Source organism: Ceratotherium simum, chromosome 23, assembly GCF_057802395.1.
Source record: "Ceratotherium simum simum isolate JZ-2026a chromosome 23, ASM5780239v1, whole genome shotgun sequence".
Classification (NCBI taxonomy): domain Eukaryota; kingdom Metazoa; phylum Chordata; class Mammalia; order Perissodactyla; family Rhinocerotidae; genus Ceratotherium; species Ceratotherium simum.
Window position 1 is genome coordinate 40,445,363 of NC_141922.1, and position 22,092 is coordinate 40,467,454.

A 22,092-nucleotide genomic window follows, 5' to 3' on the forward strand; every position below is an offset into this window, starting at 1 on the left:
GAAGCCGCCGGTGAGACGCGTTTACTGCGGAGAGTCTGTCCTGGGCTGGTTAGTCTCGAGCGCGAGTGGTGGTGGTGGACGGAGTTGTTTTCTCGGAAGGACCTTAAGAGAAAAGGACTAGTCATGTCGTCCTTGATTAGAAGGGTGATCAGCACCGTGAAAGCCCCAGGGCCCATTGGTCCCTACAGGTAACGGGGCATGTGGGAGCGCGGACGGACTCCGGGCGTGCGGGGTCAGGGGTCCCGGACTGACCACTCCGGGTCACAGCTGGGGTGCCTCGGGGTCATCGGCCAACCTCGTCGACGCGCGAGGAAACTGAATCCGGGAAAGGGAGCGTGCACCCGGAGACCCACAGCGAGTTAGGAGCCCCACTGGGAGCGGGGGACTTTGCCCCGACCTGGGGCTGCCTGGCTTTGCAGCCCAGTCAACCATACGCTCCTTTCGGTTAGAAGCGGTCCGTTTTTTGTTTTGGGACTATTTTTTTGGTAACAGCTTTATCGAGACATAATTCACATATCCATAAAATCCACCCCTTTAAAGTCTACAATTCAGTGATTTTTTTTTTTATTGTACTCGCAAAGTAGTACAGCCATCACCACTATATAATCTCAGAACATTTTCATCACCCCAAAGAGAAACCCTGTATCCATTACCAGTCACTCCCCATTCTCCTCTCCCCCCAGCTGCTGGTAGCCACTAATCTACTTTCAGTCTCTATGGATTTGCCTGTTCTGGACATTTGCTATAAATGGAATCCTACAATATGTGATCCTTTGTGAGTGACTTCTTTCACTTAGCATAATGTTTGCTCTAACCCTCTCTTAATTTTAAGGAGTAATCCCATCCACAGATGTGGGTGTCCTCCTGGGGAGAGCCGAGTTCTTTTCACAGAAATACTTAGCAAATCCCTGCACATCTACTGGAGACACTGGTTTTTAGGACACATGTAAATGCATTGTGATGTTTATGAATTCATTGCCCATGCTTATTCCCACTAATAAAATCAAATACAAATCACAGCAAAGATCATTTTCTAAGATGGCCTGACATGCTCTAGCTAAATATATGTATACTGGTCAGAAAGTCTGCCCTATGTACATTATTTCCACTTGTCAGAAGCACTGTTAAATAGAAAGCTTAATTCCCTTTTTTAAAACTTTGTTTTCTTTTTTTTTTTTTTTGTGAGGAAGATCACCCCTGAGCTAACATCCATGCCAATCCTCCTCTTTTTGCTGAGGAAGACCAGGCCTGAGCTAACATCTATTGCCAATCCTCCTCCTTTTTTTTTTCCCTTTTCCTCTCCAAAGCCCCAGTGGATAGTTGTATGTCATAGTTGCACATCCTTCTAGTTGCTGTATGTGGGCTGCCGCCTCAGCATGGTCAGACAAGCTGTGCGTCAGTGAGCTCCCAGGATCCGAACCTGGGCCGCCAGTAGCGGAGGGCCTGCACTTAACTGCTAAGCCACGGGGCCGGCTCCTAAAACTTTGTTTTCTTAAAATGTCTCCACTTGAAAACCATTGGATCTTTTCATATGCATCGTTGGACACTTTTTTCTTAATTTTTGTTATTTTTAATTCTTCAGTATACACTGAAACCTTTTTCCATTTTTCCTTTTTATTTTATTTATTTATTTATTTATTTATTTATTTATTTTTGGTGAGGAAATCAGCCCTGTGCTAACATCTGCCAATCCTCTTTTTTTTGCTGAGGAAGACTGGCCCTGGGCTAACATCCGTGCCCATCTTCCTCCGCTTTATATGGGACGCCGCCACAGCATGGCTTGCCAAGCAGTGCGTCGGTGTGCGCCCAGGATCCAAACCAGCGACTCCGGGCCACCGCAACAGAGCGCGCATACTTAACTGCTTGCACCACCGGGCCAGCCTCCATTTTTCCTTTTTAAAATATAGCTTATGGTATCTGTTCACTGTTACAAGAACTACGGCTGGAAAACTTCTACTGCTGAAACATTTGTGCTATGACAGACATGCACTGAGTACCTGGTACGTGCCAAGCACTGCAGGGGATACAAAAATGTTTAAGAAGCCATCCAGTGTGAAAGACATTCACGCATATGAGGGAAAGAAAAAAACATTTTAATTTAGTGCATGCTGTATGGCATGCACCGTGACAACCACCTTCTCTAACTCCCATCCCCTTTTGTAAAAATAAAACTGAAGCTCAAAGTGACCTTGTCCAAGGTCAGACAGTCTATAAGTGACAGAGCTTGATTTGAACAAGCCCTAGCTCCCTCCTCTATACCACACTGCCATGAGAAATAGCACTTATATGTGGCAGAACTGTATTTATTATAGTAGGGTTACAAATAAAATGCAGTGGGAGCGAGGAAGCAGTGGGGAGGGAAAGTGGCAAAAGAGGAAAAGAAATTGATGCTAACTTGGGGCAGAGGGAGAAAAAGAAGATTTAAGAAGGCTCCTTGTTGGGGCCGGCCCCATGGCTTAGCGGTTAAGTGCGCACGCTCCGCTACTGGCGACCCGGGTTTGGATCCTGGGCGCGCACCAACGCACCACTCCTCTGGCCATGCTGAGGCGGCGTCCCACATACAGCAACTAGAAGGATGTGCAACAATGACATACAACTATCTACTGGAGCTTTGGGGAGAAAAAGGGAAAAAAACGAGGATTGGCAATAGATCTTAGCTCAGGGCCAGTCTTCCTCAGCAAAAAAAAGAGGAGGATTGGCATGGATGTTAGCTCAGGGCTGATCTTACTCACAAAAAATAAATAAATAAGAAGGCTCCTTGTGAGAGGTAGTCCTTGATTTGGGTTTGAAGGTTGGGTTTGCCATTTACAGTACTGTTGTGAAGTTTGATTTTTAAATTACTTGGTTAAGGACTTCAACAGGAAGTCATGAGGTGAAGGGCATTCCAGATGGAGGGAGTGACTTGAGGCATAGAGGTGGAGGAATACATGGCATAAAGATTTTTTGGAGGAAGGTTTAGTAATCCAAGTACCACTCTTAGTCATTTTTTTATTTTGCCAAATCTGTGTACCACCTATATTGTAATTTACTTAACACTTTTCTTTGAGATGGCTCACTTTATTTAACAGATTTAAAAAGGAAACTTTACAGCAGTACTTTAAATAGAAAACAACCTAATAGAAGGTAACAGTAAAAAGTAAACTCAATTAAATAAAAAATGTTATTAAATTCTAGCTGCTTACTGCAGTTGGCTCAGAACCCAAAGCCTGCTCTCTTTTTGTTAAAAGTGATAGGTTTCTTGGGGCCAGCCCAGCAGTGCAAGCAGTTAAGTGGATGCGCTCTGCTGCAGCAGCCTGGGGCTCGCCGGTTCTGATCCCGGGCACGCACCAACGCACTGCTTGGCAAGCCATGCTGTGGCGGCGTCCCATATAAAGTGGAGGAAGATGGGCATGGATGTTAGCCCAGGGCCAGTCTTCCTCAGCAAAAAAAGAGGAGGATTGGCAGACATTAGCACAGGGCTGATCTCCTCGCAAAAAAAAAAAAAAAAAAATGATAGGTTTCTTTAACTTGTTTTCTAATAATTTTTTTTTCTCCTTCATGTAATCAGAGGATTGAAGTCATAATTGCGAACATTTATTAATGCTTACTCAGCACTGGGCACTGTTCTAGGTGCTTTATGTGCCCAATTACTATTACAGTCCCTATTTTTCGGATGAAGAATCTGATGTATGCAAGGTTTTGCTCAAAGTCACACCACTGGGAAGTGGTGTGACAGAATTTAGGCCGTCACACCTAAATTCACCTTAGGCTGTGAGCTCCAGAGCTCGATCTTTAATCATTCTGTCCCTTGCACAGAAGAATTGAAAAAGCATTGAAAAGGGAATCATTCCCTTGCTGTGATTCAATGTTTGTGTATTGCCTGTACTTTGTGAAACACTGGTTAGGAGCTGGACTTTGAATTTTTGTTTTGCCTCTTGCTAAAAATTAGCTTTTAGCAAAGTCTGGATTATGGTGGTTTCCAGTGCTGGGCTGAAGAGCATAAACTTTATTTGGTATGCAGTGAGGAGCCATCAAATGTTTTTGAAGAGGAATTGACATGATCAGATCTCTTTTTTTTTTCTAAGGAAGATTGGCCCTGAGCTAACATCTGTTGCCAATGCTCCTGTTTTCACTTGAGAAAGATTGGCCCTGAGCTAACATCTGTGCCAATCTTCCTCTGTTTGTATGGGGGTCACTGCCACAGCAGGCTGCTGTGAGTGGTGTACGTCCTCTTCCAGGAATGAAACCCTGGGCCACCAAAGCGGAGCGCGCCAAACTTAACCACTAGGCCACGGGGGGAGGGGGGCCAGATCTCTTTTAAGAAGAGAATTCAGATAGTAATTTGAAGAAGACAATAAGAATAGTTAAGGGGGTATTACAGTAAAAGTAAAAATCAATAATCTTTCCAATTTCTGCCCTGATCCCTCTCCCTCAGTCATCCACTGGTTTTACTTTAGAACAAAAGCAACCCTTAACAAAAACAAAAAAGTGATTATAGAGCCTGAAGCATACACCTTCCTCAAGTGTGTACGTTGTTCAAGAAAGAAAGCATGACAGTGATACCCCTGGCTGACACGGAGGTGAGAGTCAACTATCTTTATAAAGCTGCAAGCAAAAAAGGAAGGAATCGTTATATGAATATACCAGTATGACTTGAGAAAAGCCATCAACCAGCTTCATTGTGTGGAGACCTTCCAGGACATTGTGCCTCTTCTGCTTTTTTGCATCCAAAAATGGCCACTAGCAGCGGTGCTAATTTTCAGTATTTTATGTTGAAGGAAAAAACGCACTCCAGCTAGGTGGTTATATCCTGATAAAGTTAATTGGACATGTTTTAAGAACCATTTGGAAACGAGTTTTTGTGCGTGGAATTTGTAGTGAGTACACTTTTTGAAAATTCTGGGTCTTCTCCAGGAAGAATTCAGATGCGTTGAACTTTCAGTCCGTAGCATGGGGATGGATGGGGTATTGTCACTAATTAGCTGATCAGCTCAGCACGTGTCAGAAGCACTCCAGGACAGAACCTTGAGAGATTTTGACGTCACATTGCTATTGCATTGCTTTCCATTTTGCTAGCACACCATCTAAATAGTCATAAAATCTTGAGGTGATAGTCCATTTGGCATAGATTATGATATGAGAATTATTACTAGGATGCTTTTCAAAGTTACACTTTGACCTAGAAGTAGAACAATACACTTTTAAATTTTCTGGAGCCTAATGACTTGTCAGTGGATAGCAGGATTCTTATGATCAGGAATGGTCAGCTATCCAATTATTTTTGTGAACAATCTCTTTACTAATCTGTAAGAGATAACTCACATAGCTTAGATAGTCTCAGAGGTCCAGGGCTTACTTTTCATTTTCTGAGGATAAATGAGTTCCTTTTTACTATCATAAAGTTTTTGAGCATTGATAATGCATATGGGCTTAAACTATGTTTCAAATATGGGGAGAGTTAAAGGTACTTTGCAAAGGGCCTAGAGTAGCCTCATTTTACACAGGACAGTTGATAGAAACAGTGTTAGCTGGTATTATTCAACCTGAGAAAAGCTTCCACATTAACAAACTCAATAGTTATCTATTTTGGGGCCAGGGTGAAAGCCAGATAGTTGAGAAGAATTCCTAGGCTTTCTTTTTTTTTATGTTTTTTTTTTTTAATTTTTTTTGTTTTTTGTGTGTGTGTGAGGAAGATTAGCCCTGAGCTAACATCCATGCCAATCTTCCTCTTTTTGCTGAGGAAGACCGGCCCTGAGCTAACATCTATTGCCAATCCTCTTCCTTTTTTTTTTTCCCCTTTTTCTCCCCAAAGTCCCAGTAGATAGTTGTATGTCAGTAGCTGCACATCCTTCTAGTTGCTGTATGTGGGACGCCACCTCAGCATGGCTGGACAAGCAGTGCGTGGGTGCGTGCCCAGGATCCGAACCCGGGCCGCCAGTAGCGGAGCGCGTGCACTTAACCGCTAAGCCACGGGGCCGGCCCCCCTAGGCAATCTAAATCTTGTTACCAAGTTTAAATCTACCCTCTTCAGCTCTCCAAAGCCCAGACTATGAGCCACACTATAAACCTCTGGGCTTCAGAAGAAAGAAAGGCTTAGTTATTTGCCCGGGGAAAATGATGTGTACGTGTGTGATGGCTTTGAGTGTAGTTTTCTTTACAATAACAAAATATTGGAATCAATAGTGACCAGTTAAAGTATGCCATACAATGAAATGCTACGCAGCTGTTAAAAGAATGAGGAAGCATTCTACAAATAGTTATGGAAAGATCATGATATACCGTTGAGTGAAAAAAGCAAAGTGTAGAAGTGTTTAATATACCATATGTTGTGCAAACTGGGGAAGAAAATCTGTATTCGTTTTTCTTCATATATTTTCTTCACATATATAAAGTTTCCAAAGAAACTTGAGAATACATAAAGAAGAGCAATGGTTATCTGTAGGGGCTGGGACCTGAGCAGATGGCAGATAAGGACAGAAGGGAGACTTTTCACTGTGATTCTTTTTACATTTTCTGGGTTTTTGAGCCATGTGAATGTCCTCTTAATCAGAAAATTATAAAGAAAAAAACGATAAATTTTATATTTAAAATTATAAAGAAAAAAGATATGGTCAAGAAAATCAGGGGAAACTTCATGAAGTAAAAGATAGGAAAGTTTGGAGCATGTTGAGAACTAGAATATAGTTCTAGATATATAGAATACAGTTCTAGAATATATAGAATATAGTTCTCTCAAAATATAGAGAACTAGAAGGTTAGAAATGAGAATATCCTGTTTCTAAATAAGCATGGAAATGGTAAAACTAATTTTACTTCTAAATTTAAAGTGATATTAAGGTTTCTTGATCAATATTTTTAAAATGGGATACTTAATGCCACTGAATACCTAAAAATGGTTAAGTATACCAAAAATGGTTAAAACAGAAAATTTTATGTTTTGTATATTTTACTACAATTTTAAAAAAAAAAGAGGGATTCTCCTTATCCAAAAACTAATAAATTTCCTTTAAAGTTGATTTGTTTGACTCTTTTCAGGTCTCAGTATAGGTTATTCTTTTTTCTGTGATTTTATCCTTATTCTGAAATTGAGCATCCTCGTTACAGAAGAAGTTAGTTCCACAAGAAAGCACTCTGCAGAAATGAAGTGTATCCTCACAGGTGGATCCTTAATTGACCCTGCAACAAGCAGTGGTTTATCTTGTCTGAGAATAATTACTTATTTTCTCAGAGTGCTCTTGGCATTGCATTTTTTTTGTTTCACAGCTTTACTGAGGTATAAGTTGCATATAAAATCCACCCATTTTAAGCGTAGAGTTACATTATAAATATATAGAGTCATGCATCTACTACCACAGCCAAGTTTTAGAACATTTCCATCACCCCCCAAAATGTCCCTCGTACCCATTTGTGGTCAATCCCTACCCCTACCCCTGGCTCCAGGCAGCTACTAATCTACTTTCTGCTGCTATTTTTTTGTCTTTCCAAGAATTTCTTATCAGTGGAATCAATCAATACGTAGTTTTTAGTTGGATCTATTAGTGGGTGGGTTTATTTGTTGTTTTTTTGTTTTTGTTTTTTGCTATTATGAATAATGCGGTTATGAACATTCATGTGAAGTCTTTGGACTATGTTTTCATTTCTTTTGGGTAGTTGTCTAGGAAAGAAATTGCTGGGTTGTATGTTGAAATTTTTAAGAAACTGCCAACCTGTTTTCCAAAGTGGCTGTACTATTTTGCATTCCCACCAACGGTGTATGAGGGTTCCAGTTGCTCCACATCCTCACCAATACTTGTTGTCATCAGTGATGTCTTATTGTGTGTAATGGATCTTATTGTGGTTTGGGTTTGCATCTCTCTAATGACTAATAATGTTGAGCATCTTTCATATACTCCTTAGCTCATCATATGTCTTCTTTTGTGAAGTTTTTGTTCAAATCATTTGTCCATTTTGTGTGTGTTTGTGTGTGTGTGTGTGTGTGTGTGTGTGTGTGTGTGAGGAAGATCAGCCCTGAGCTAACATCTGCCTGTCCTCCCCTTTTTGCTAAGGAAGACTGGCCCTAGGCTAACATCCGTGCCCATCTTCCTCTACATTATATGGGACGCCGCCACAGCATGGCTTGACAAGCGGTGCATCGGTGCGTGCCTGGGATCCGAACCAGTGAACCCCGGGCCGCCGCAGCGGAGCGGACGCACTTAACCGCTTGCGCCACCGGGCCGGCCCCTCATTTGTCCACTTTTTATTGGGTTGTTGTCTTCGTATTATTGAGTTATGAGTTCTTTATGTATTCTGGATACAAGTCCTTTGTTAGATATATATTTTGCAAATATTTTCTCCCAATCTGTGACTTGGATTATTTTCTTAAAGATGTCTTTCAACAAGCAAAAGTTTTTAATTTTAATGAAGTCTAATTATCAATTTTTTAAATTTTACATTTTGTGCTCTTTGTGTCCTAACAAAGAAATATTTCAGCACTGAATTTCATATTTATATTTTTTATATATGCTGCATTTCTGTTCATTGCAGTCAAGCTGTGTTAGTCGACAAGACCGTTTACGTTTCAGGACAGATAGGCCTGGACCCTTCAAGTGGACAGCTTGTGCCAGGAGGGGTGGCAGAAGAAGCCAAACAAGTAAGTCATTTTCCACACTTGAAGTTCTCTTCTCTACTGCTTTTAATATTGAGGAGTATTAAGAATCCACTTTGCTGATTTGTTTTATAGAGATTACCAGATAAATGCTTTTTTAAGTTACTGATTGATTTAAGACAGTTTTATGTCAGTAGAAAGTTGGAAATCTGATGAATCATTTAACAACCAAAAAAAAGATTACACCTTCCAAAGTGACTTTAAACCTGAATTATTGGATATTAACTAAACTTATTGTGGTAATCATTTTCACAATATGTACATATATCAAATCATCATGTTATACACCTAAAACTAACACAATGTTATATGTCAATTATATCTCAATAAAACTGGGGGAAAAACTCGAAATTTTTGAAATCAGATAACATCTTGCCATTTCCACATGGATTGGGAAATTTTCTTATCAGGGTCACTGACCCCCCCCCCCAAAAAAAAACCCCACCACAGAAGTAAAAGTCAACATTTTGTTAGTAAGAGAGAAATATCAAATATTGTATGTAGTATGTTCATTTAAATAAGAATGGGGAATACAGTTCTAATCCAGTAAATAGAATTAAATTACAATGTAATGTATTCACTGAGTTGTTTATAAAATAAGATAGAAAACAACCTAAATGTCCATCCATAAGGAACTAGTTAAATAAATCATGGTAGATCCATACAACTAAATTAATATGGAGAGATCTCCAAGATAAATTGTTACATGATAAAATAAGACCAAGATGCAGAACAGCACGCATGATATGCTACCATCTGTGTGTGTGTGTCTAAGGATATATACATTTATGCTGGTACCAGCATTGACTGTCTCTGGAAGGATATACAAGAAACTAGAAACAGTGGTTACTTCTGATGAAGGAAACTGGGGAGAGGAGGAATAAGGGTGGGAGACATCTTTTCACTGTATATGCTTTTTTAGCTTTTGAATTTGTTTGCCATATCCATGTATTATCTGTTTAGAAGATTATTTTTTAAAAAACAAAAATACCGTCAAATTTTATAATGTGACCAGTAAAGTGGAGAGGAAAAATGAATTGAAAAAATAATAAGTTATGGACAGGGTGAAAAACTGATGTTTTTCTGAACGCCAGAGTGTCAAACATATACATAATTTACTAATATTGTTTTTTTGAGAAAAAAGAAAAAGAACTCTTTAAAATCAAATATTGCTTTAAAAGAAAACATGTTTTAATGTTTACTAGCTCCTGCTTATCCTCAAAGTGATATAGAATTAGGATCCCCAGAAATTATTTCTGTTTCAGCTTAGTGGACATTGAGAATATCACACATTCTAGCACTAAGGAAGAGACTTCAGTCCAATCTTTTTACTCACAAAAGGAGACACCTCCTCACCATATTTTGGAAAGATTCACTCTGTTAAAGGAAAGCCAAGGGGCCAGCCCCATGGCGTAGCGGTTAAGTGCGCATGCTCTGCTGCTGGCTACCCGGGCCCAGATCCCGGGCGCACACCGATGCACCGCTTGTTAGGCCATGCTGTGGCGGTGTCCCATATAAAGTAGAGGAAGACAGGCACAGATGTTAGCCTAGGGCCAGTCTTCTTCAGCAAAAAGAGGAGGATTGGCATGGATGTTAGCTCAGGGCTGATCTTCCTCACACACAAAAAAAGGAAAGCCAAGAAGCAATTCACTTGGATGGAGGTGGCCTTGAAAGAGTAGAGTTTCCTAGAAAGGGAGAATTTTTCTGCAACATAGGCTATTTCAGGAGGTATTAGTAAAAGATGATTAATTGGATTGAATTAAAGCTTTAATGACATCAGTGCCTTAGGCCTTTCTTGCCTTGGTTCACAGGCTCTTACCAACATAGGTGAAATTCTCAAAGCTGCAGGCTGTGACTTCAGTAACGGTGAGCAACTTGATATTACTTCACATTTCTGTTTGATATTTCTTTGGTCTTTTTGAAGAACACATGGCATCCAGTAATATGTTGTGCCATATCTTTATTGCTTTTTAAACTTCTTTTAATTTCAGTCCCATTTTAATCAAGACAGTCACAGGACCATATACTGTTTTTCTAAGTAATGTTTTGGATCAGACCAAATAGCTGAACCTAATAACAATGTATATATCTTCTAGTGGTAAAAACAACTGTTTTGCTGGCTGACATAAATGACTTCAATACTGTCAACGAAATCTACAAACAGTGTAAGTAATCTGGCTTTATTACTATTTTCCGTTTTAAAGAGAAATGAATCTGTTAACCTTAATGAGTATCCATTATGAATTGAGTGATAGGAAATGCTGAGGAAATAGTCATAGATCCTGTCCTAAAAGAATTAATAGTCTGATTGGAAACATACCGTGTGCACCCATAAGAAAGATCCAAGACGTTTCTATTGTGTTCCCTAGAATAATATGCTACAACCATACAAATCCATTTTCCTAAAGCTTAATTTTGTTACACCCTTCTCAGGTTTTTTAAGCCCTCCTAATAATTTTTTAGCACATAGATTGTATTGATTATTGCTATGATATAGTCTAGCCACCATCTCTATTCTGGCTCTCTCAGAATCGTTAGCTGGTTAGTTACTTAACATTTCTATGCCTTGGTTTCCTCATATGCAAAATGGGGATAAAACTTTATAGGATTGTTGGAATGCTTAAATGAGTTAATACAACATGTAAACACATTAGAACATACGCTGGTGTGTTGTAAGTACTCAGTAAATGTAATCTATCATTATTAACATTGTTGTCCTAGTGGAGAAAATGGGTGTCACTACCACCTGGTGAGATGAGATAGGTATAACATGGAAAAAACATCATTACTTATTCTCTCCTAAAGAATTGGCTAGAGAAGACCAAAGTTAGCAGAGAAAGTTCCTGCCAGGGGGAAAAAAAAAAAATTTGCTGGAGATGGGCAGCTGTTCCCTATTTAGATAACTATTTTGTAAGTATCACTTTAAAAACAAAACCCCATTCACATCAAACAAGATCAAAGTGTCAGAGTATGTGCGTATTTTCATTTTCTTCCAGAAAGCTAAGACATTTCAAAAAGTATTAAATGTCATAGGAATCATATGGCAAAATATTTTATCAAACAAATGTGAATGTGAACTTCTTTTTTCAATATTGCTTATATCTAAGAACTGACTAATCTATGAAGCCCTTACCAAATTCTTGATTATGCAGCTTTGAGTAACAATACAATGTCTGCAAACTAAAACTAAATTCTTTTAAATTTAGATTTCAAGAGTAGTTTCCCTGCTAGAGCTGCTTACCAGGTTGCTGCTTTGCCCAAAGTAAGTACACTTTAAAATGACTTATGTACACACTTTTAAATTTCTGCATTATTTTCTGAATAATAAACTAAGCAATGTGGAAGGAAGTTTTAAATGAGAAAAAAAAAGGAAATCAGGAACTTAAAGTCTAAAAGGAAACACCCAATGTTACATGCATGGAAAAAAATTGAGAAACTTAAGAAATTTTTTTAAATTTGTCTTAAAAAATTAGTAAAATTAAAAATTAAGGCCTGGGCCGGCCCCGTGGCTTAGCAGTTATGTGCGCACGCTCTGCTGCTGGTGGCCCGGGTTCGGATCCCGGGCACGCACCGACGCACCGCTTCTCCGGCCATGCTGAGGCCGCTTCCCACATACAGCAACTGGAAGGATGTGCAGCTATGACATACAACTATCTACTGGGGCTTTGGGGGAAACAATAAATAAATAAAAATTATTAAAAAAAAAAAAAAATTAAGGCCACACATGAACACAACAAAATCAGAATACTTAAATTGTGAGAAAAAGTAAAATAGCAGCTGTATTGTTGTAATGTTACATAGGGACTGTAAACTGAGCCAGATTTGTGAGTTCTGCAGTGAAAATTTCACTTGGCTATTGTATAATAAAAATCTAGACCTTACATTAGTAACATGATCTCGACACCAGTGGCTCACATATTTCTCACCATTCTTCCCTTGGTATTCTAATCTAACTTGAAGCTCTTCTGTGCCCCTTAGCAGCACAATATTCCTACCTATAAAGAAGGAGCTCACACTGACTTTCACTTGTAATTTTCTACTAAAAAATATTTATCTTCTGTGAGTGGTATTTCTATTGCTTTAATTGGTTGTTACTTGGAATTATCAGTACCATCAAACTTATTAAGATACTGAGTGTAGCAGAAAGAGCTGTGAAGTTGGAATCACAAGACGTGGGTTGAGCCACCGCCATTTAGCTTTGTTTCGTGGGACAAGTTAATTAACCTTTCTAAGCTTCAGTGTATCGTTCTGTGAATTGAGGAGAGAACACTTGTCTAATAGAGCAGCTGTGAGAATCACATAAACTAATGTACACAAACATGTTCATCATGGTAACCTGGCCTAGCATAGGTTCTTAGTGAGTATTTCCCCCTCCTTTCCTTCTTTGAAAAGTTTAATGTTAAAAATGCTGTATCACTGTTAGTTGCATATGTTTTTAGTAGGTATTAATGGAGCTCTCTTACTTTGTGAAAAGTGATCTACACATTGCTTCATGATTTTCCTTATAGGGAGGCCGTGTGGAGATTGAAGCAGTAGCCGTCCTGGGACCTCTCACAACAGCATCTCTCTAAGTGGGCCCAAGGTTATTTAGTCTGGAACTTTAATAATGTTTAATTAACACCTTAATTTTTACAAGTGATGCTGGAAAGTGTAAGATTGACTAAAATATCTGAAGTTATTATGGAAATACCATATAATAAGGGGAATTGAACATGAATTAAAGATTAGATGATGAATCCACTTACTGATGTTATAAATTACACTTATGCACACTGATATTACTGGAAGTGGGGAAAGAAACGTATAACATAGTAACTCACATAAATAAAAGTAAAGTGAAATAACGTGTAGGAAAGTTGAGTTACTATTCCTGAGAAATAATAAAGAACACACAATTCAATTAAATCCTGTTAATTTAATGATGTGAAATATTCAGTTCTCATGTCAGATAAATGATTCTGCTTTTACTTGGGTAAAATTGAAGTATTCAAATTTGAATGGTAGAGGTAAAGGAGAAGAAAATGGACCAAAATTTTATATAGATAATATTTTTCTAATGGAAATAAAATAAGATGTGCAGATTTGCCTTGGTGTGATTCTGTTCACTTATTTTTAACAGTTTAATTTATATGTTACCTAATTAAAGTGGGGGGTTGGGCCGGCCCTGTGGCTTAGCGGTTAAGTGTGCGCTCCGCTGCTGGCGGCCGGGTTCGGATCCTGGGTGTGCACCGACGCACCGCTTCTCCCGCCATACTGAGGCTGCGTCCCACATACAGCAACTAGAAGGATGTGCAGCTATGACATACAACTATCTACTGGGGCTTTGGGGGGAAAATAAATAAATAAAATAAAATCTTTTAAGTGGGGGGTGGATCATGAAGTTAAAACTCCAACTGTTTTTTCCTCAAATCTTACTTCTTCTTTTTTTTTTTTTTTTTTTTTTTGTGAGAAAGATCAGCCCTGAGCTAACATCCATGCTAATCCTCCTCTTTTTGCTGAGCAAGACCGGCTCTGAGCTAACATCTATTGCCAATCCTCCTCCTTTTTTTTCCCCCAAAGCCCCAGTAGATAGTTGTATGTCATAGTTGCACATCCTTCTAGTTGCTGTATGTGGGACGCAGCCTCAGCATGGCTGGAGAAGCAGTGCGTCGGTGCAGGCCCAGGATCCGAACCCGGGCCGCCAGCAGCGGAGTGTGAGCACTTAACCGCTAAGCCACGGGGCCGGCCCCCCTGCATTGTTTTTTAAGGGACTCTCTTTAACATTTCACCATTAACTATGATGCTTGCTATATGTTTTTTACATATTCCTTTTATCAGATCAAGAAAGTCTCCTTCTAGCCCTACTTTGCTAAAAGTTCTTCCTTCCTTGCTTCCTTCCTTCCATCTTTCCTTCCACAAATATTTAATAAGCCAGATATTGTCATGAGTGCTGTGAATACAGCAATAAACAGCCCAAAATTCTTGCCCTCAGAACTTAAGGTCTAGTGAACAGACAATAAAAACAAATAAGTAAACCATATCTTAAGCAAATTCATAGTGACAGAGAGTAGATTAGAGGTTCCCAAGGGTTGGGGGTAGCGGGCAATGGGGAGCTATTGCTTAATTGGTACAGAGTCTCTATTGGGAGTGAAGAAAGTTTTGGAAATTATAGTGGTGATGATTGCACAGCATTGTGAATGTATTTAATGCTACTGAATTGTACATTTAAAGATACTTAAAATGGTAAATTTTATTATGTATATTTTACAATTTTTAAAAACAAAAAAACACAAATTATGTTAGATTGTTAAGAGCTATAGGGAAAAGTAAAGGAAGGGTAGTTGAAGAGTGTTGGGGGATTACAAGTTTAATAAGGTCAGTGAGAACCTGAGCTTGAGGTGACACGAGTTCAAAATGGTTGTTGAAATTAATTGAATTTTTTCTGTATCTATGAGATCACCATATGACTTTTCTCATTTAATTTGCTAATATGGTAAATACAACTAATTAATTTTTTATAATGTAGAGCCAAACTCTCATTCCTAGAATAAATTCAACTTGGTCAATATGTGTGTTTATATTTATATACATATATATTTATAATGTATATGTTTTATACAAATTCAGGTATATTTTGTTTAGGATCTTTACATTTATGTTCATCTGTGAGACTGACTTTTTTCTTCTATGAAAGAGTTTATGGTTGTAAATATCCTTGAATCTTTGATAGTTTACCTATAAAACTGTTTGGGCTTGCTGTTTTCTTTAGGGAAAAATTTTAAACTACTGTTTCAATTTCTTTCATGGTAACAGGAGCATTCAGATTATCCAGTTTTTTCTTCGGTCAGTTTTGGTCATTAATGTAGAATTTGCGCATATCATCTAAATTTTCACATTTGTAGTCATCTTTTTAATCTCTTGTATCTATCTGTATTCAAGTGTCCCCTTTTTATCTAATATGGCTTATTTGGGCCTCTATTTTCTTTTTTTAAATCAATCTTGCACAGAAGTTTATCCATTTTATTAACCTTTTTAAAGAACCACTTTTTGGTTTTGTTGATCCTTTCTATTATATCTTTCTTTTCTTTATCATTATTTTCTGCTCTTATATTTATTATTTTCTCCAGCTCATTTACAAGACACCTCTTTTTTTTTTTTAATATTAAGACTCTTTCATTTGTAAATTACAGAACCCAACTCAAACTCGCATAAATGGAAAAAAGAGGAATTCATAGGCTCACATAACAGGGGAGTCCGAACAGCTGGTTTCAGGCATGCGTGCTCCAGAAACCTCATGGCTCCATCTGTCTCTTAGGGAAGATGATGCAGGCCCAGACGTACTAACCCCAGCAGAAAGACATAATTTTCTTATATCTCTGGCAGAAGAGTCTCAGAGAAGCCTCTGACTGGTCCAGCTCAGGTTAGGGGCCCATTCCTAAGCAGGTCACTGTAACCAGGACATTAGATATCACGGTCAGGCTGGGAATAAGGGGCTTAAACAGATAGGTCATGACTTCAAATTCAAACCATAGAATGAAAAAGCTGGAAATAAGACGCTGGAATCCAAGTTAATTGACTTGTAGTGGCTGGGTTGGGATTTTGAGTCATCTTTCCACACTAAAGGAGAATCAGTACATTTTGTTAAATGTGAAAAGGAACGTCTATTGCATGCTGCTCTTTCAAACATACAGAAACAGCAATCTCTTTTAAGCGTATTATCATTAAATAAATGATCATGAGATGCCTAAAAAGTCACCCATATTTTCCCGCTGTTGTCATATTCCTTCCCTTTGACAGAGTGTGCAATTTAAAGAACTATTTTTTTTCTGAAGGACATAATGAGTCAAAAGTAATTTTATGTTTTTATAATAAAAATTGAGATAAAAAATATACCAAGAAAAGCTTTCAAACATTTTATTATTGCTAATAATATATTTATTCAATCAAAATTGAATATTGAACCAGCAGTACAAAATAATTTTATAAAAATTTTGGCCATATTTTCCCCTACAGCCAATTATATTCAGTTCTGAGGAAATTATCATGATTATATAAGAATAAAGAGCATTTGTCATTAACAAATATTTACAGGATGCCAAATTTGTACTAAGCCCTGTAGGGCACTTTTCCTGCCCTCTAAAGAGCTTACAATCTTTTCTCTACCATTTGGTCCGCAATTAGAAAGTATTAAAAATAATTCCCAACAAAATATTTAGTTTCAGTATTTTTTCCTAAGACATCAAAAATTTATTTATCTGTCATAAATTGTGGTCAGCTAAATGCTGATATACTTAGGCATAGTTGTTCTCTCTATAGCACTAATCAATATTTACTAATAGAGCAAGTATTACTGGAACATTCTCTATAACCCGTTATCTCCAATAGATTCCACTGAGGAAAATCCAGAAGTGCTGTGCTCAGTGGTCCAACAGACTGAAGTTCTATTAATAGCTATGCTTTGGGGGCCAGCCCTGTGGCATAGTGGTTAAGTGTGCGAGCTCCGCTGCTGGCGGCTGGGGTTCGGATCCTGGGCACGCACCGACGGTGCGCACCGCTTGTCAGGCCATGCTGTGGCAGCGTCCCACATAAAGTGGAAGAAGATCGGCACGGATGTTAGCTCAGGGCCAGTCTTCCTCAGCAAAGAGAGGAGGATTGGCATGGATGTTAGCTCAGGGCTGATCTTCCTCACAAAAAAAAAAAAAAAAAAAAAGTTGTGCTTTGGCTAACATTATTGCAACACTAAAAAAAATAATAATAATAATAATAATCCCTCCTATACATCAACATGATTTTTGACTGAATGAATTATGGGTAATATTTAGATTTCATCTTTTAAAATTTATATTTTCTGAAGTTTCTACAATGAATATATATTCATTTTATACTAAAAAAATTATTATTTTAATAATAAAGGAATCCTTGTAATTATTACCTAAAAAGTCACTGTAACATTCAAGTACTTAGACAAAAGCAGTGTTATTTTTACCAAAAAAACTTTTTAACAAAACTCCGATATCTAGAAAACTTGAAGCAAATCCACACTGATCCACTAAGTAACCACTAGTTGAAATCAACTATTAGTTGGTCCTTGCACTGAACTGCTCTGAGTGTGATGAGCACTGGAAAAATCTTCTTAGGACCTTATGACATCCTAATGAGGTGCTGGGGCTGAAACTTCCTCCTCAGCCCAGAGCCCCTCTACAACAGTACAGCTGCCATGGGAAGCCTCTTCTCTTGTCATTGAATAATTTTTTAGAATGTGTTTGGAATCAGGGTCGCATAAATCAATTAAATGTAACATGCATTACTTTTTCCATAGACATATGACAGCTTGAATGGTGTTTTGCTACAGTTACTTTTATTAAGAAGAAATTTGAGAACTATCTATATTTCACAAGAAAAGAAAATGAGGCAAATTTCAAAACAAAGTTAGTATCCCTAACTGGTTCTCAGAAGTCTTTTTCCGGAAACTGGTGAGGCTCGCAGATTTCTGTCCCCAGTAGTGGATGGCAGTAGCTTGTTTATGCAGGTCAGCAGCACATTATTAAATGGAAAGGGTAATTTAGGTTACTATAACATAGATTGGCCCTTCTTCCACCTTCAGAAGTTATTAAAGCCTGGCTTTGATGTCTGGAGACTTCTTTCATTAGGCACAGGAATAATGATACGGTTGTTAGCTTACAATATCTCAAATATTGCCCAATACGTGTGCTGAGTGGTATTACTGAAGTAAAGTTACAGGCCTCCAATTTGACTCTATATAGATTAGTAATGTAAGGAGTTCCCTAACTTTTGTTGATAGTAACAAAAACTGAAAAGAGAAATTCCACACCTGTCAGCTGCTCTCTGAAATTACACTGATTCTGTTTCTGCAATTAAAACCTCGAGATCATAACCAAACACTCAGTTAACTTTCTAAGCTCTAGGGAGGAGAGAAGCTGACACAGTTTTAGATTAAATGACATTTTGTAAGCAAATGCTTTCAACTTTTCAGATACAGTCATGCCTCGCTATTTGGTGTGGGAGAGAAAGAAGAGGAGTAGAGGGTATTACAGACGTGTGTGGGCTACATGAATGGCTTTATGATGTTCACGCTGCTGGCGTTTGTGAAAAGATACAGAATTGGGTCACCAAATTATCTTAATAAAAACGAGATGCTTGTAATCTCTAACAAGCTGTTGTGTTTTCTGAAAGTATAGAAAGTACCAGAAATTAGTACAAATTTCCAAAATTTTCTGAGAATAAATTATTTTAGTCATTAATGGAAAATAATGAGATTATAAACAATTTGAAAATTTTTACATTGCAACTATATAATAATGCTTTTTGAGGAACAGTGCTTTCAAGAATGAGTTCTGAATAGATCTCTTTAACGTATGTTAGAGATTTTTTAAAAAGACAGTCCACACAACGGAGAATGGACCTTTATGCCTATTAATTAAATGAATCCTACTGTTTCCCTGCTTGACACAAAACACAATTATAGTTTTTAAGGTGATCCTTCATATTTTACAGAAAGCCCTGACATTTTCTACTTTCTAGATAGCTGTATAAAAATACCTTTTGGTCAGGAAAGACACCTTTGTATTACAAAATGTAGCTTGAACGATAAGTTACATCAGTTCTGACTTATGTAACTTTCTGACCTAAAAATACTGCTGTTTTTGGAACTACAAAATATATAGCTTGTTGCTGAGATTGAGCAGCCTGGGCAGGAAAATGTTAGTGTTACACAAATTCACATTTTAAATGTATTCTTTTTTAATGAATTAAATGTAAATGGGAAGATTTGGTATTTATTATGCATTTATTGATTCAACAAATATTTATCAAGCACCTATCATGTTCTATTAAAGGAGCTAAATGCCTGAATTCAAAGATACATAAAACAGTCTTTGCTCTCAATAAAATCACAATCCAGCTTCTTCACTCTGCAGAAAGGATGATGTCATCTGTAAACTCCTCTTGTCTACCTCAACTCTTTATTACAGTCAGAAACATCAACTAATATTAAAATCAGAATAAAGATGATAATTCTTCCCTGTATCTTATATACTTGACATTAATTACAGGTCATCTTAGTGGCCATTTTAATATAGAAGCGAAAGTAAAGGAGTCTAGTTAATTCATCTGAGCAGTTATCTTCAAAATATATATTTACAAATAAGATAAAGAAACCAAATGTTTCCAAAATATAATTCTATCCTGATATTCATAAACACAAAGCATTCAATGGTAGGCAAAATTGCTATCATTACTATTATTTACATATAATCATTTACCAAAATCCCTTGGCAACTTTGGAAGAATTCTTGAAAAGTAACTTTCTGTGATGCATCATTTAACATGAATGAAATATTATAAAGGGTTTTTTAATCTTGATTTTTTTAGCTCCTTTCCACCTCTAAAGCCTCATGTTAAATCACAGTAATCTAAAAAAGAATAGGGCCCAAGAATAGACTCTACATAGGCAACAAATCTAGGTTTTAATTCTTGCTGTTTTTTGCCTCTGAAATACATTTAGAAGTCAATTAATTTCAAATACCTTTAATGTCAGTCCAAAGGATAACACCAATGGAAACACCTCACATAAGTGTAAAATCAACAGCTGACTCAAAATGTCACATGGAAAATGTGTAGCCTTTCATTGTGAAAATGCCTAATGTTGCAACAGCACCAGAGTTTGCATTCCTTTGAAAAGGATTTTGTTAACATATTTAACCTACATGATAAATAAAGATCTACGGTAGTAGATAGACTTAAGGTGAGAAGGTAATTAGATGACATGCTTTCCAAGGTTCTACCAGCTTTAAATTCTGTGACAGAAAGAAATACTAGGTATAATTTGCCCCAGTGCTGTTGTTCATTCTTATTCCATGGTAATTATAACTGTGTGACTTTATTATCATGAGCTCCCCAAAATTTCCTAACTGCCTTCTCCAGCCACCTATATCTAATGGTTTATACTTTCTTTTTAAAGGTCTCGTTTTCTATTCTGAATGACCCCACTGCCACAATGAAGAGAACGCCCTCACCCTCTTAAATGATCATATACCCCAGTTGTTATTGGCTCTGGCTATTATAGTTGTAAACGTGTAACTATTCTAAGTAGCTAAGAAAACTGCTTACAGCTTAGCAGTTTTATGGAACAATGTAATCAAGAACATGATAACCACACTCCTTGTATCACACACATAGATGTTGAGAGATGAGATCTGTAAACACAGCTTCACGACCATTTTTCTGTCTTCTCTATTATAACAACTGCGTCCGTCCACCCTTCCATCACCATACCTATCTATGTGGTTGCTGAGAGATCCACAGCTTCTCCTGTTTCTTCTTCTTTTGTTTCAGCCCCCTCACCTACTTTCTCATTCTCCATCTCTGTTTCAACCTTTTCTCCTGTCTCACCTGGAGAAGTAACCAAAGGAGATATTAAGAGATGCCCATTTAGCATTAAAAATAAAGTACCCCACAGCTGGTTTCCACTGGGGGCAGCTCTTAATCTTAAGGTCTAAACAGTAAGTTTTTCAGGTGGTGTCAAGAAAGGTGATGGCCTTGGTTCTCTCAGATCCCCTGAATGGCAGATGTCAATGAACATCTCCGAGTCTTGGCATTCTCATATAAAGTCAAGATGGAGAATTAGCCAAGAAATGACAGGAGTACATGTTACAAATAGAAAGTCCCATTTATATCTAAATCAAAAGCCAGGGGCCGGCCCCCTGGCTTAGCGGTTGAGTGCGCGTGCTCCACTACTGGCAGCCCAGGTTCGGATCCCGGGCGTGCACCGACGCACCGCTTCTCCCGCCATGCTGAGGCCACGTCCCACATACAGCAACTAGAAGGATGTGCAGCTATGACGTACAACTGTCTTCTGGGGCTTTGGGGGAAAATATATAAAATTATAAAATAAATAAATAAATAAATAAATAAATAAATAAATAAATCAAAAGCTGGTCTAGGAGTGCCCAGAACAGGGGTGCTCTGTCTTGGTTGGCCATTGTGTTTAAAGAAAACAATCACTAAACATTTAAAGATTGAAAACATTTAAAAGTCTGGACGTTGCACATACAAATTTGTTTCCTAGGAAGTCCGTTTTGGCAACACTGACCCCACTCTCGTGGGTGGAGCCAAGAGCAGCTGCCTCTTTCGACAGGAGTGTCCTCCTGTTCACCGAGGCCCCAGGGCTCCCACGACATTACAGGTGCCCCTCGCTTCACTCATCCTCAGTATCCTAGGCCCTAAAGACTTCCGAGCTCGCCAGCCCTGGTCTAACAAACACATGCTGTCACTTGCTTCCCCCTTGTTATTCCCGGAGCACTTTCACACACCTTTGCTAAAGCACTTACCTCAATAGAGGGCAGTAATTTATTGACATTCTGTCTTCTCCCATCAGACTATGAGCCCCTTGAGAACAAAGACTATCTCTTACTCACTCCTTCTGCACCCCAGCACCTAGCATACGATTAGGCACTCAAAAACTGCAGTGT

General features: G+C 38.1%; 2 protein-coding genes across 5 annotated transcripts in view; one reads left to right on the forward strand and one right to left on the reverse strand.

Moving 5' to 3' along the window:
- Nucleotides 1–22,092, forward strand: part of RIDA (reactive intermediate imine deaminase A) — a 23,716-nt gene continuing 1,624 nt past the window's right edge. The window contains exons 1-6 of one of the 3 annotated variants that reach the window (XM_087447602.1): nucleotides 1–188; nucleotides 8,503–8,608; nucleotides 10,435–10,489; nucleotides 10,720–10,788; nucleotides 11,830–11,885; nucleotides 18,597–18,761. In XM_087447602.1, the coding sequence (XP_087303728.1) occupies nucleotides 124–188; nucleotides 8,503–8,608; nucleotides 10,435–10,489; nucleotides 10,720–10,788; nucleotides 11,830–11,885; nucleotides 18,597–18,746 (501 nt within the window). In that variant the 5' untranslated portion in view covers nucleotides 1–123 and the 3' untranslated portion in view covers nucleotides 18,747–18,761. Of the gene's footprint in view, nucleotides 189–8,502; nucleotides 8,609–10,434; nucleotides 10,490–10,719; nucleotides 10,789–11,829; nucleotides 11,886–13,131; nucleotides 13,703–18,596; nucleotides 18,762–22,092 lie in introns of those variants that run through there. The other 2 variants (XM_004431197.3, XM_087447603.1) reach the window with 2 other exon arrangements.
- ERICH5 (glutamate rich 5) overlaps nucleotides 16,499–22,092 on the reverse strand; it is a 25,725-nt gene continuing 20,131 nt past the window's right edge. The window contains exon 3 of one of the 2 annotated variants that reach the window (XM_004431286.3): nucleotides 16,499–21,013. In XM_004431286.3, coding sequence (XP_004431343.3) covers nucleotides 20,901–21,013 — 113 coding nt within the window. In that variant the 3' untranslated portion in view covers nucleotides 16,499–20,900. The other variant, XM_087447601.1, reaches the window with a different exon arrangement.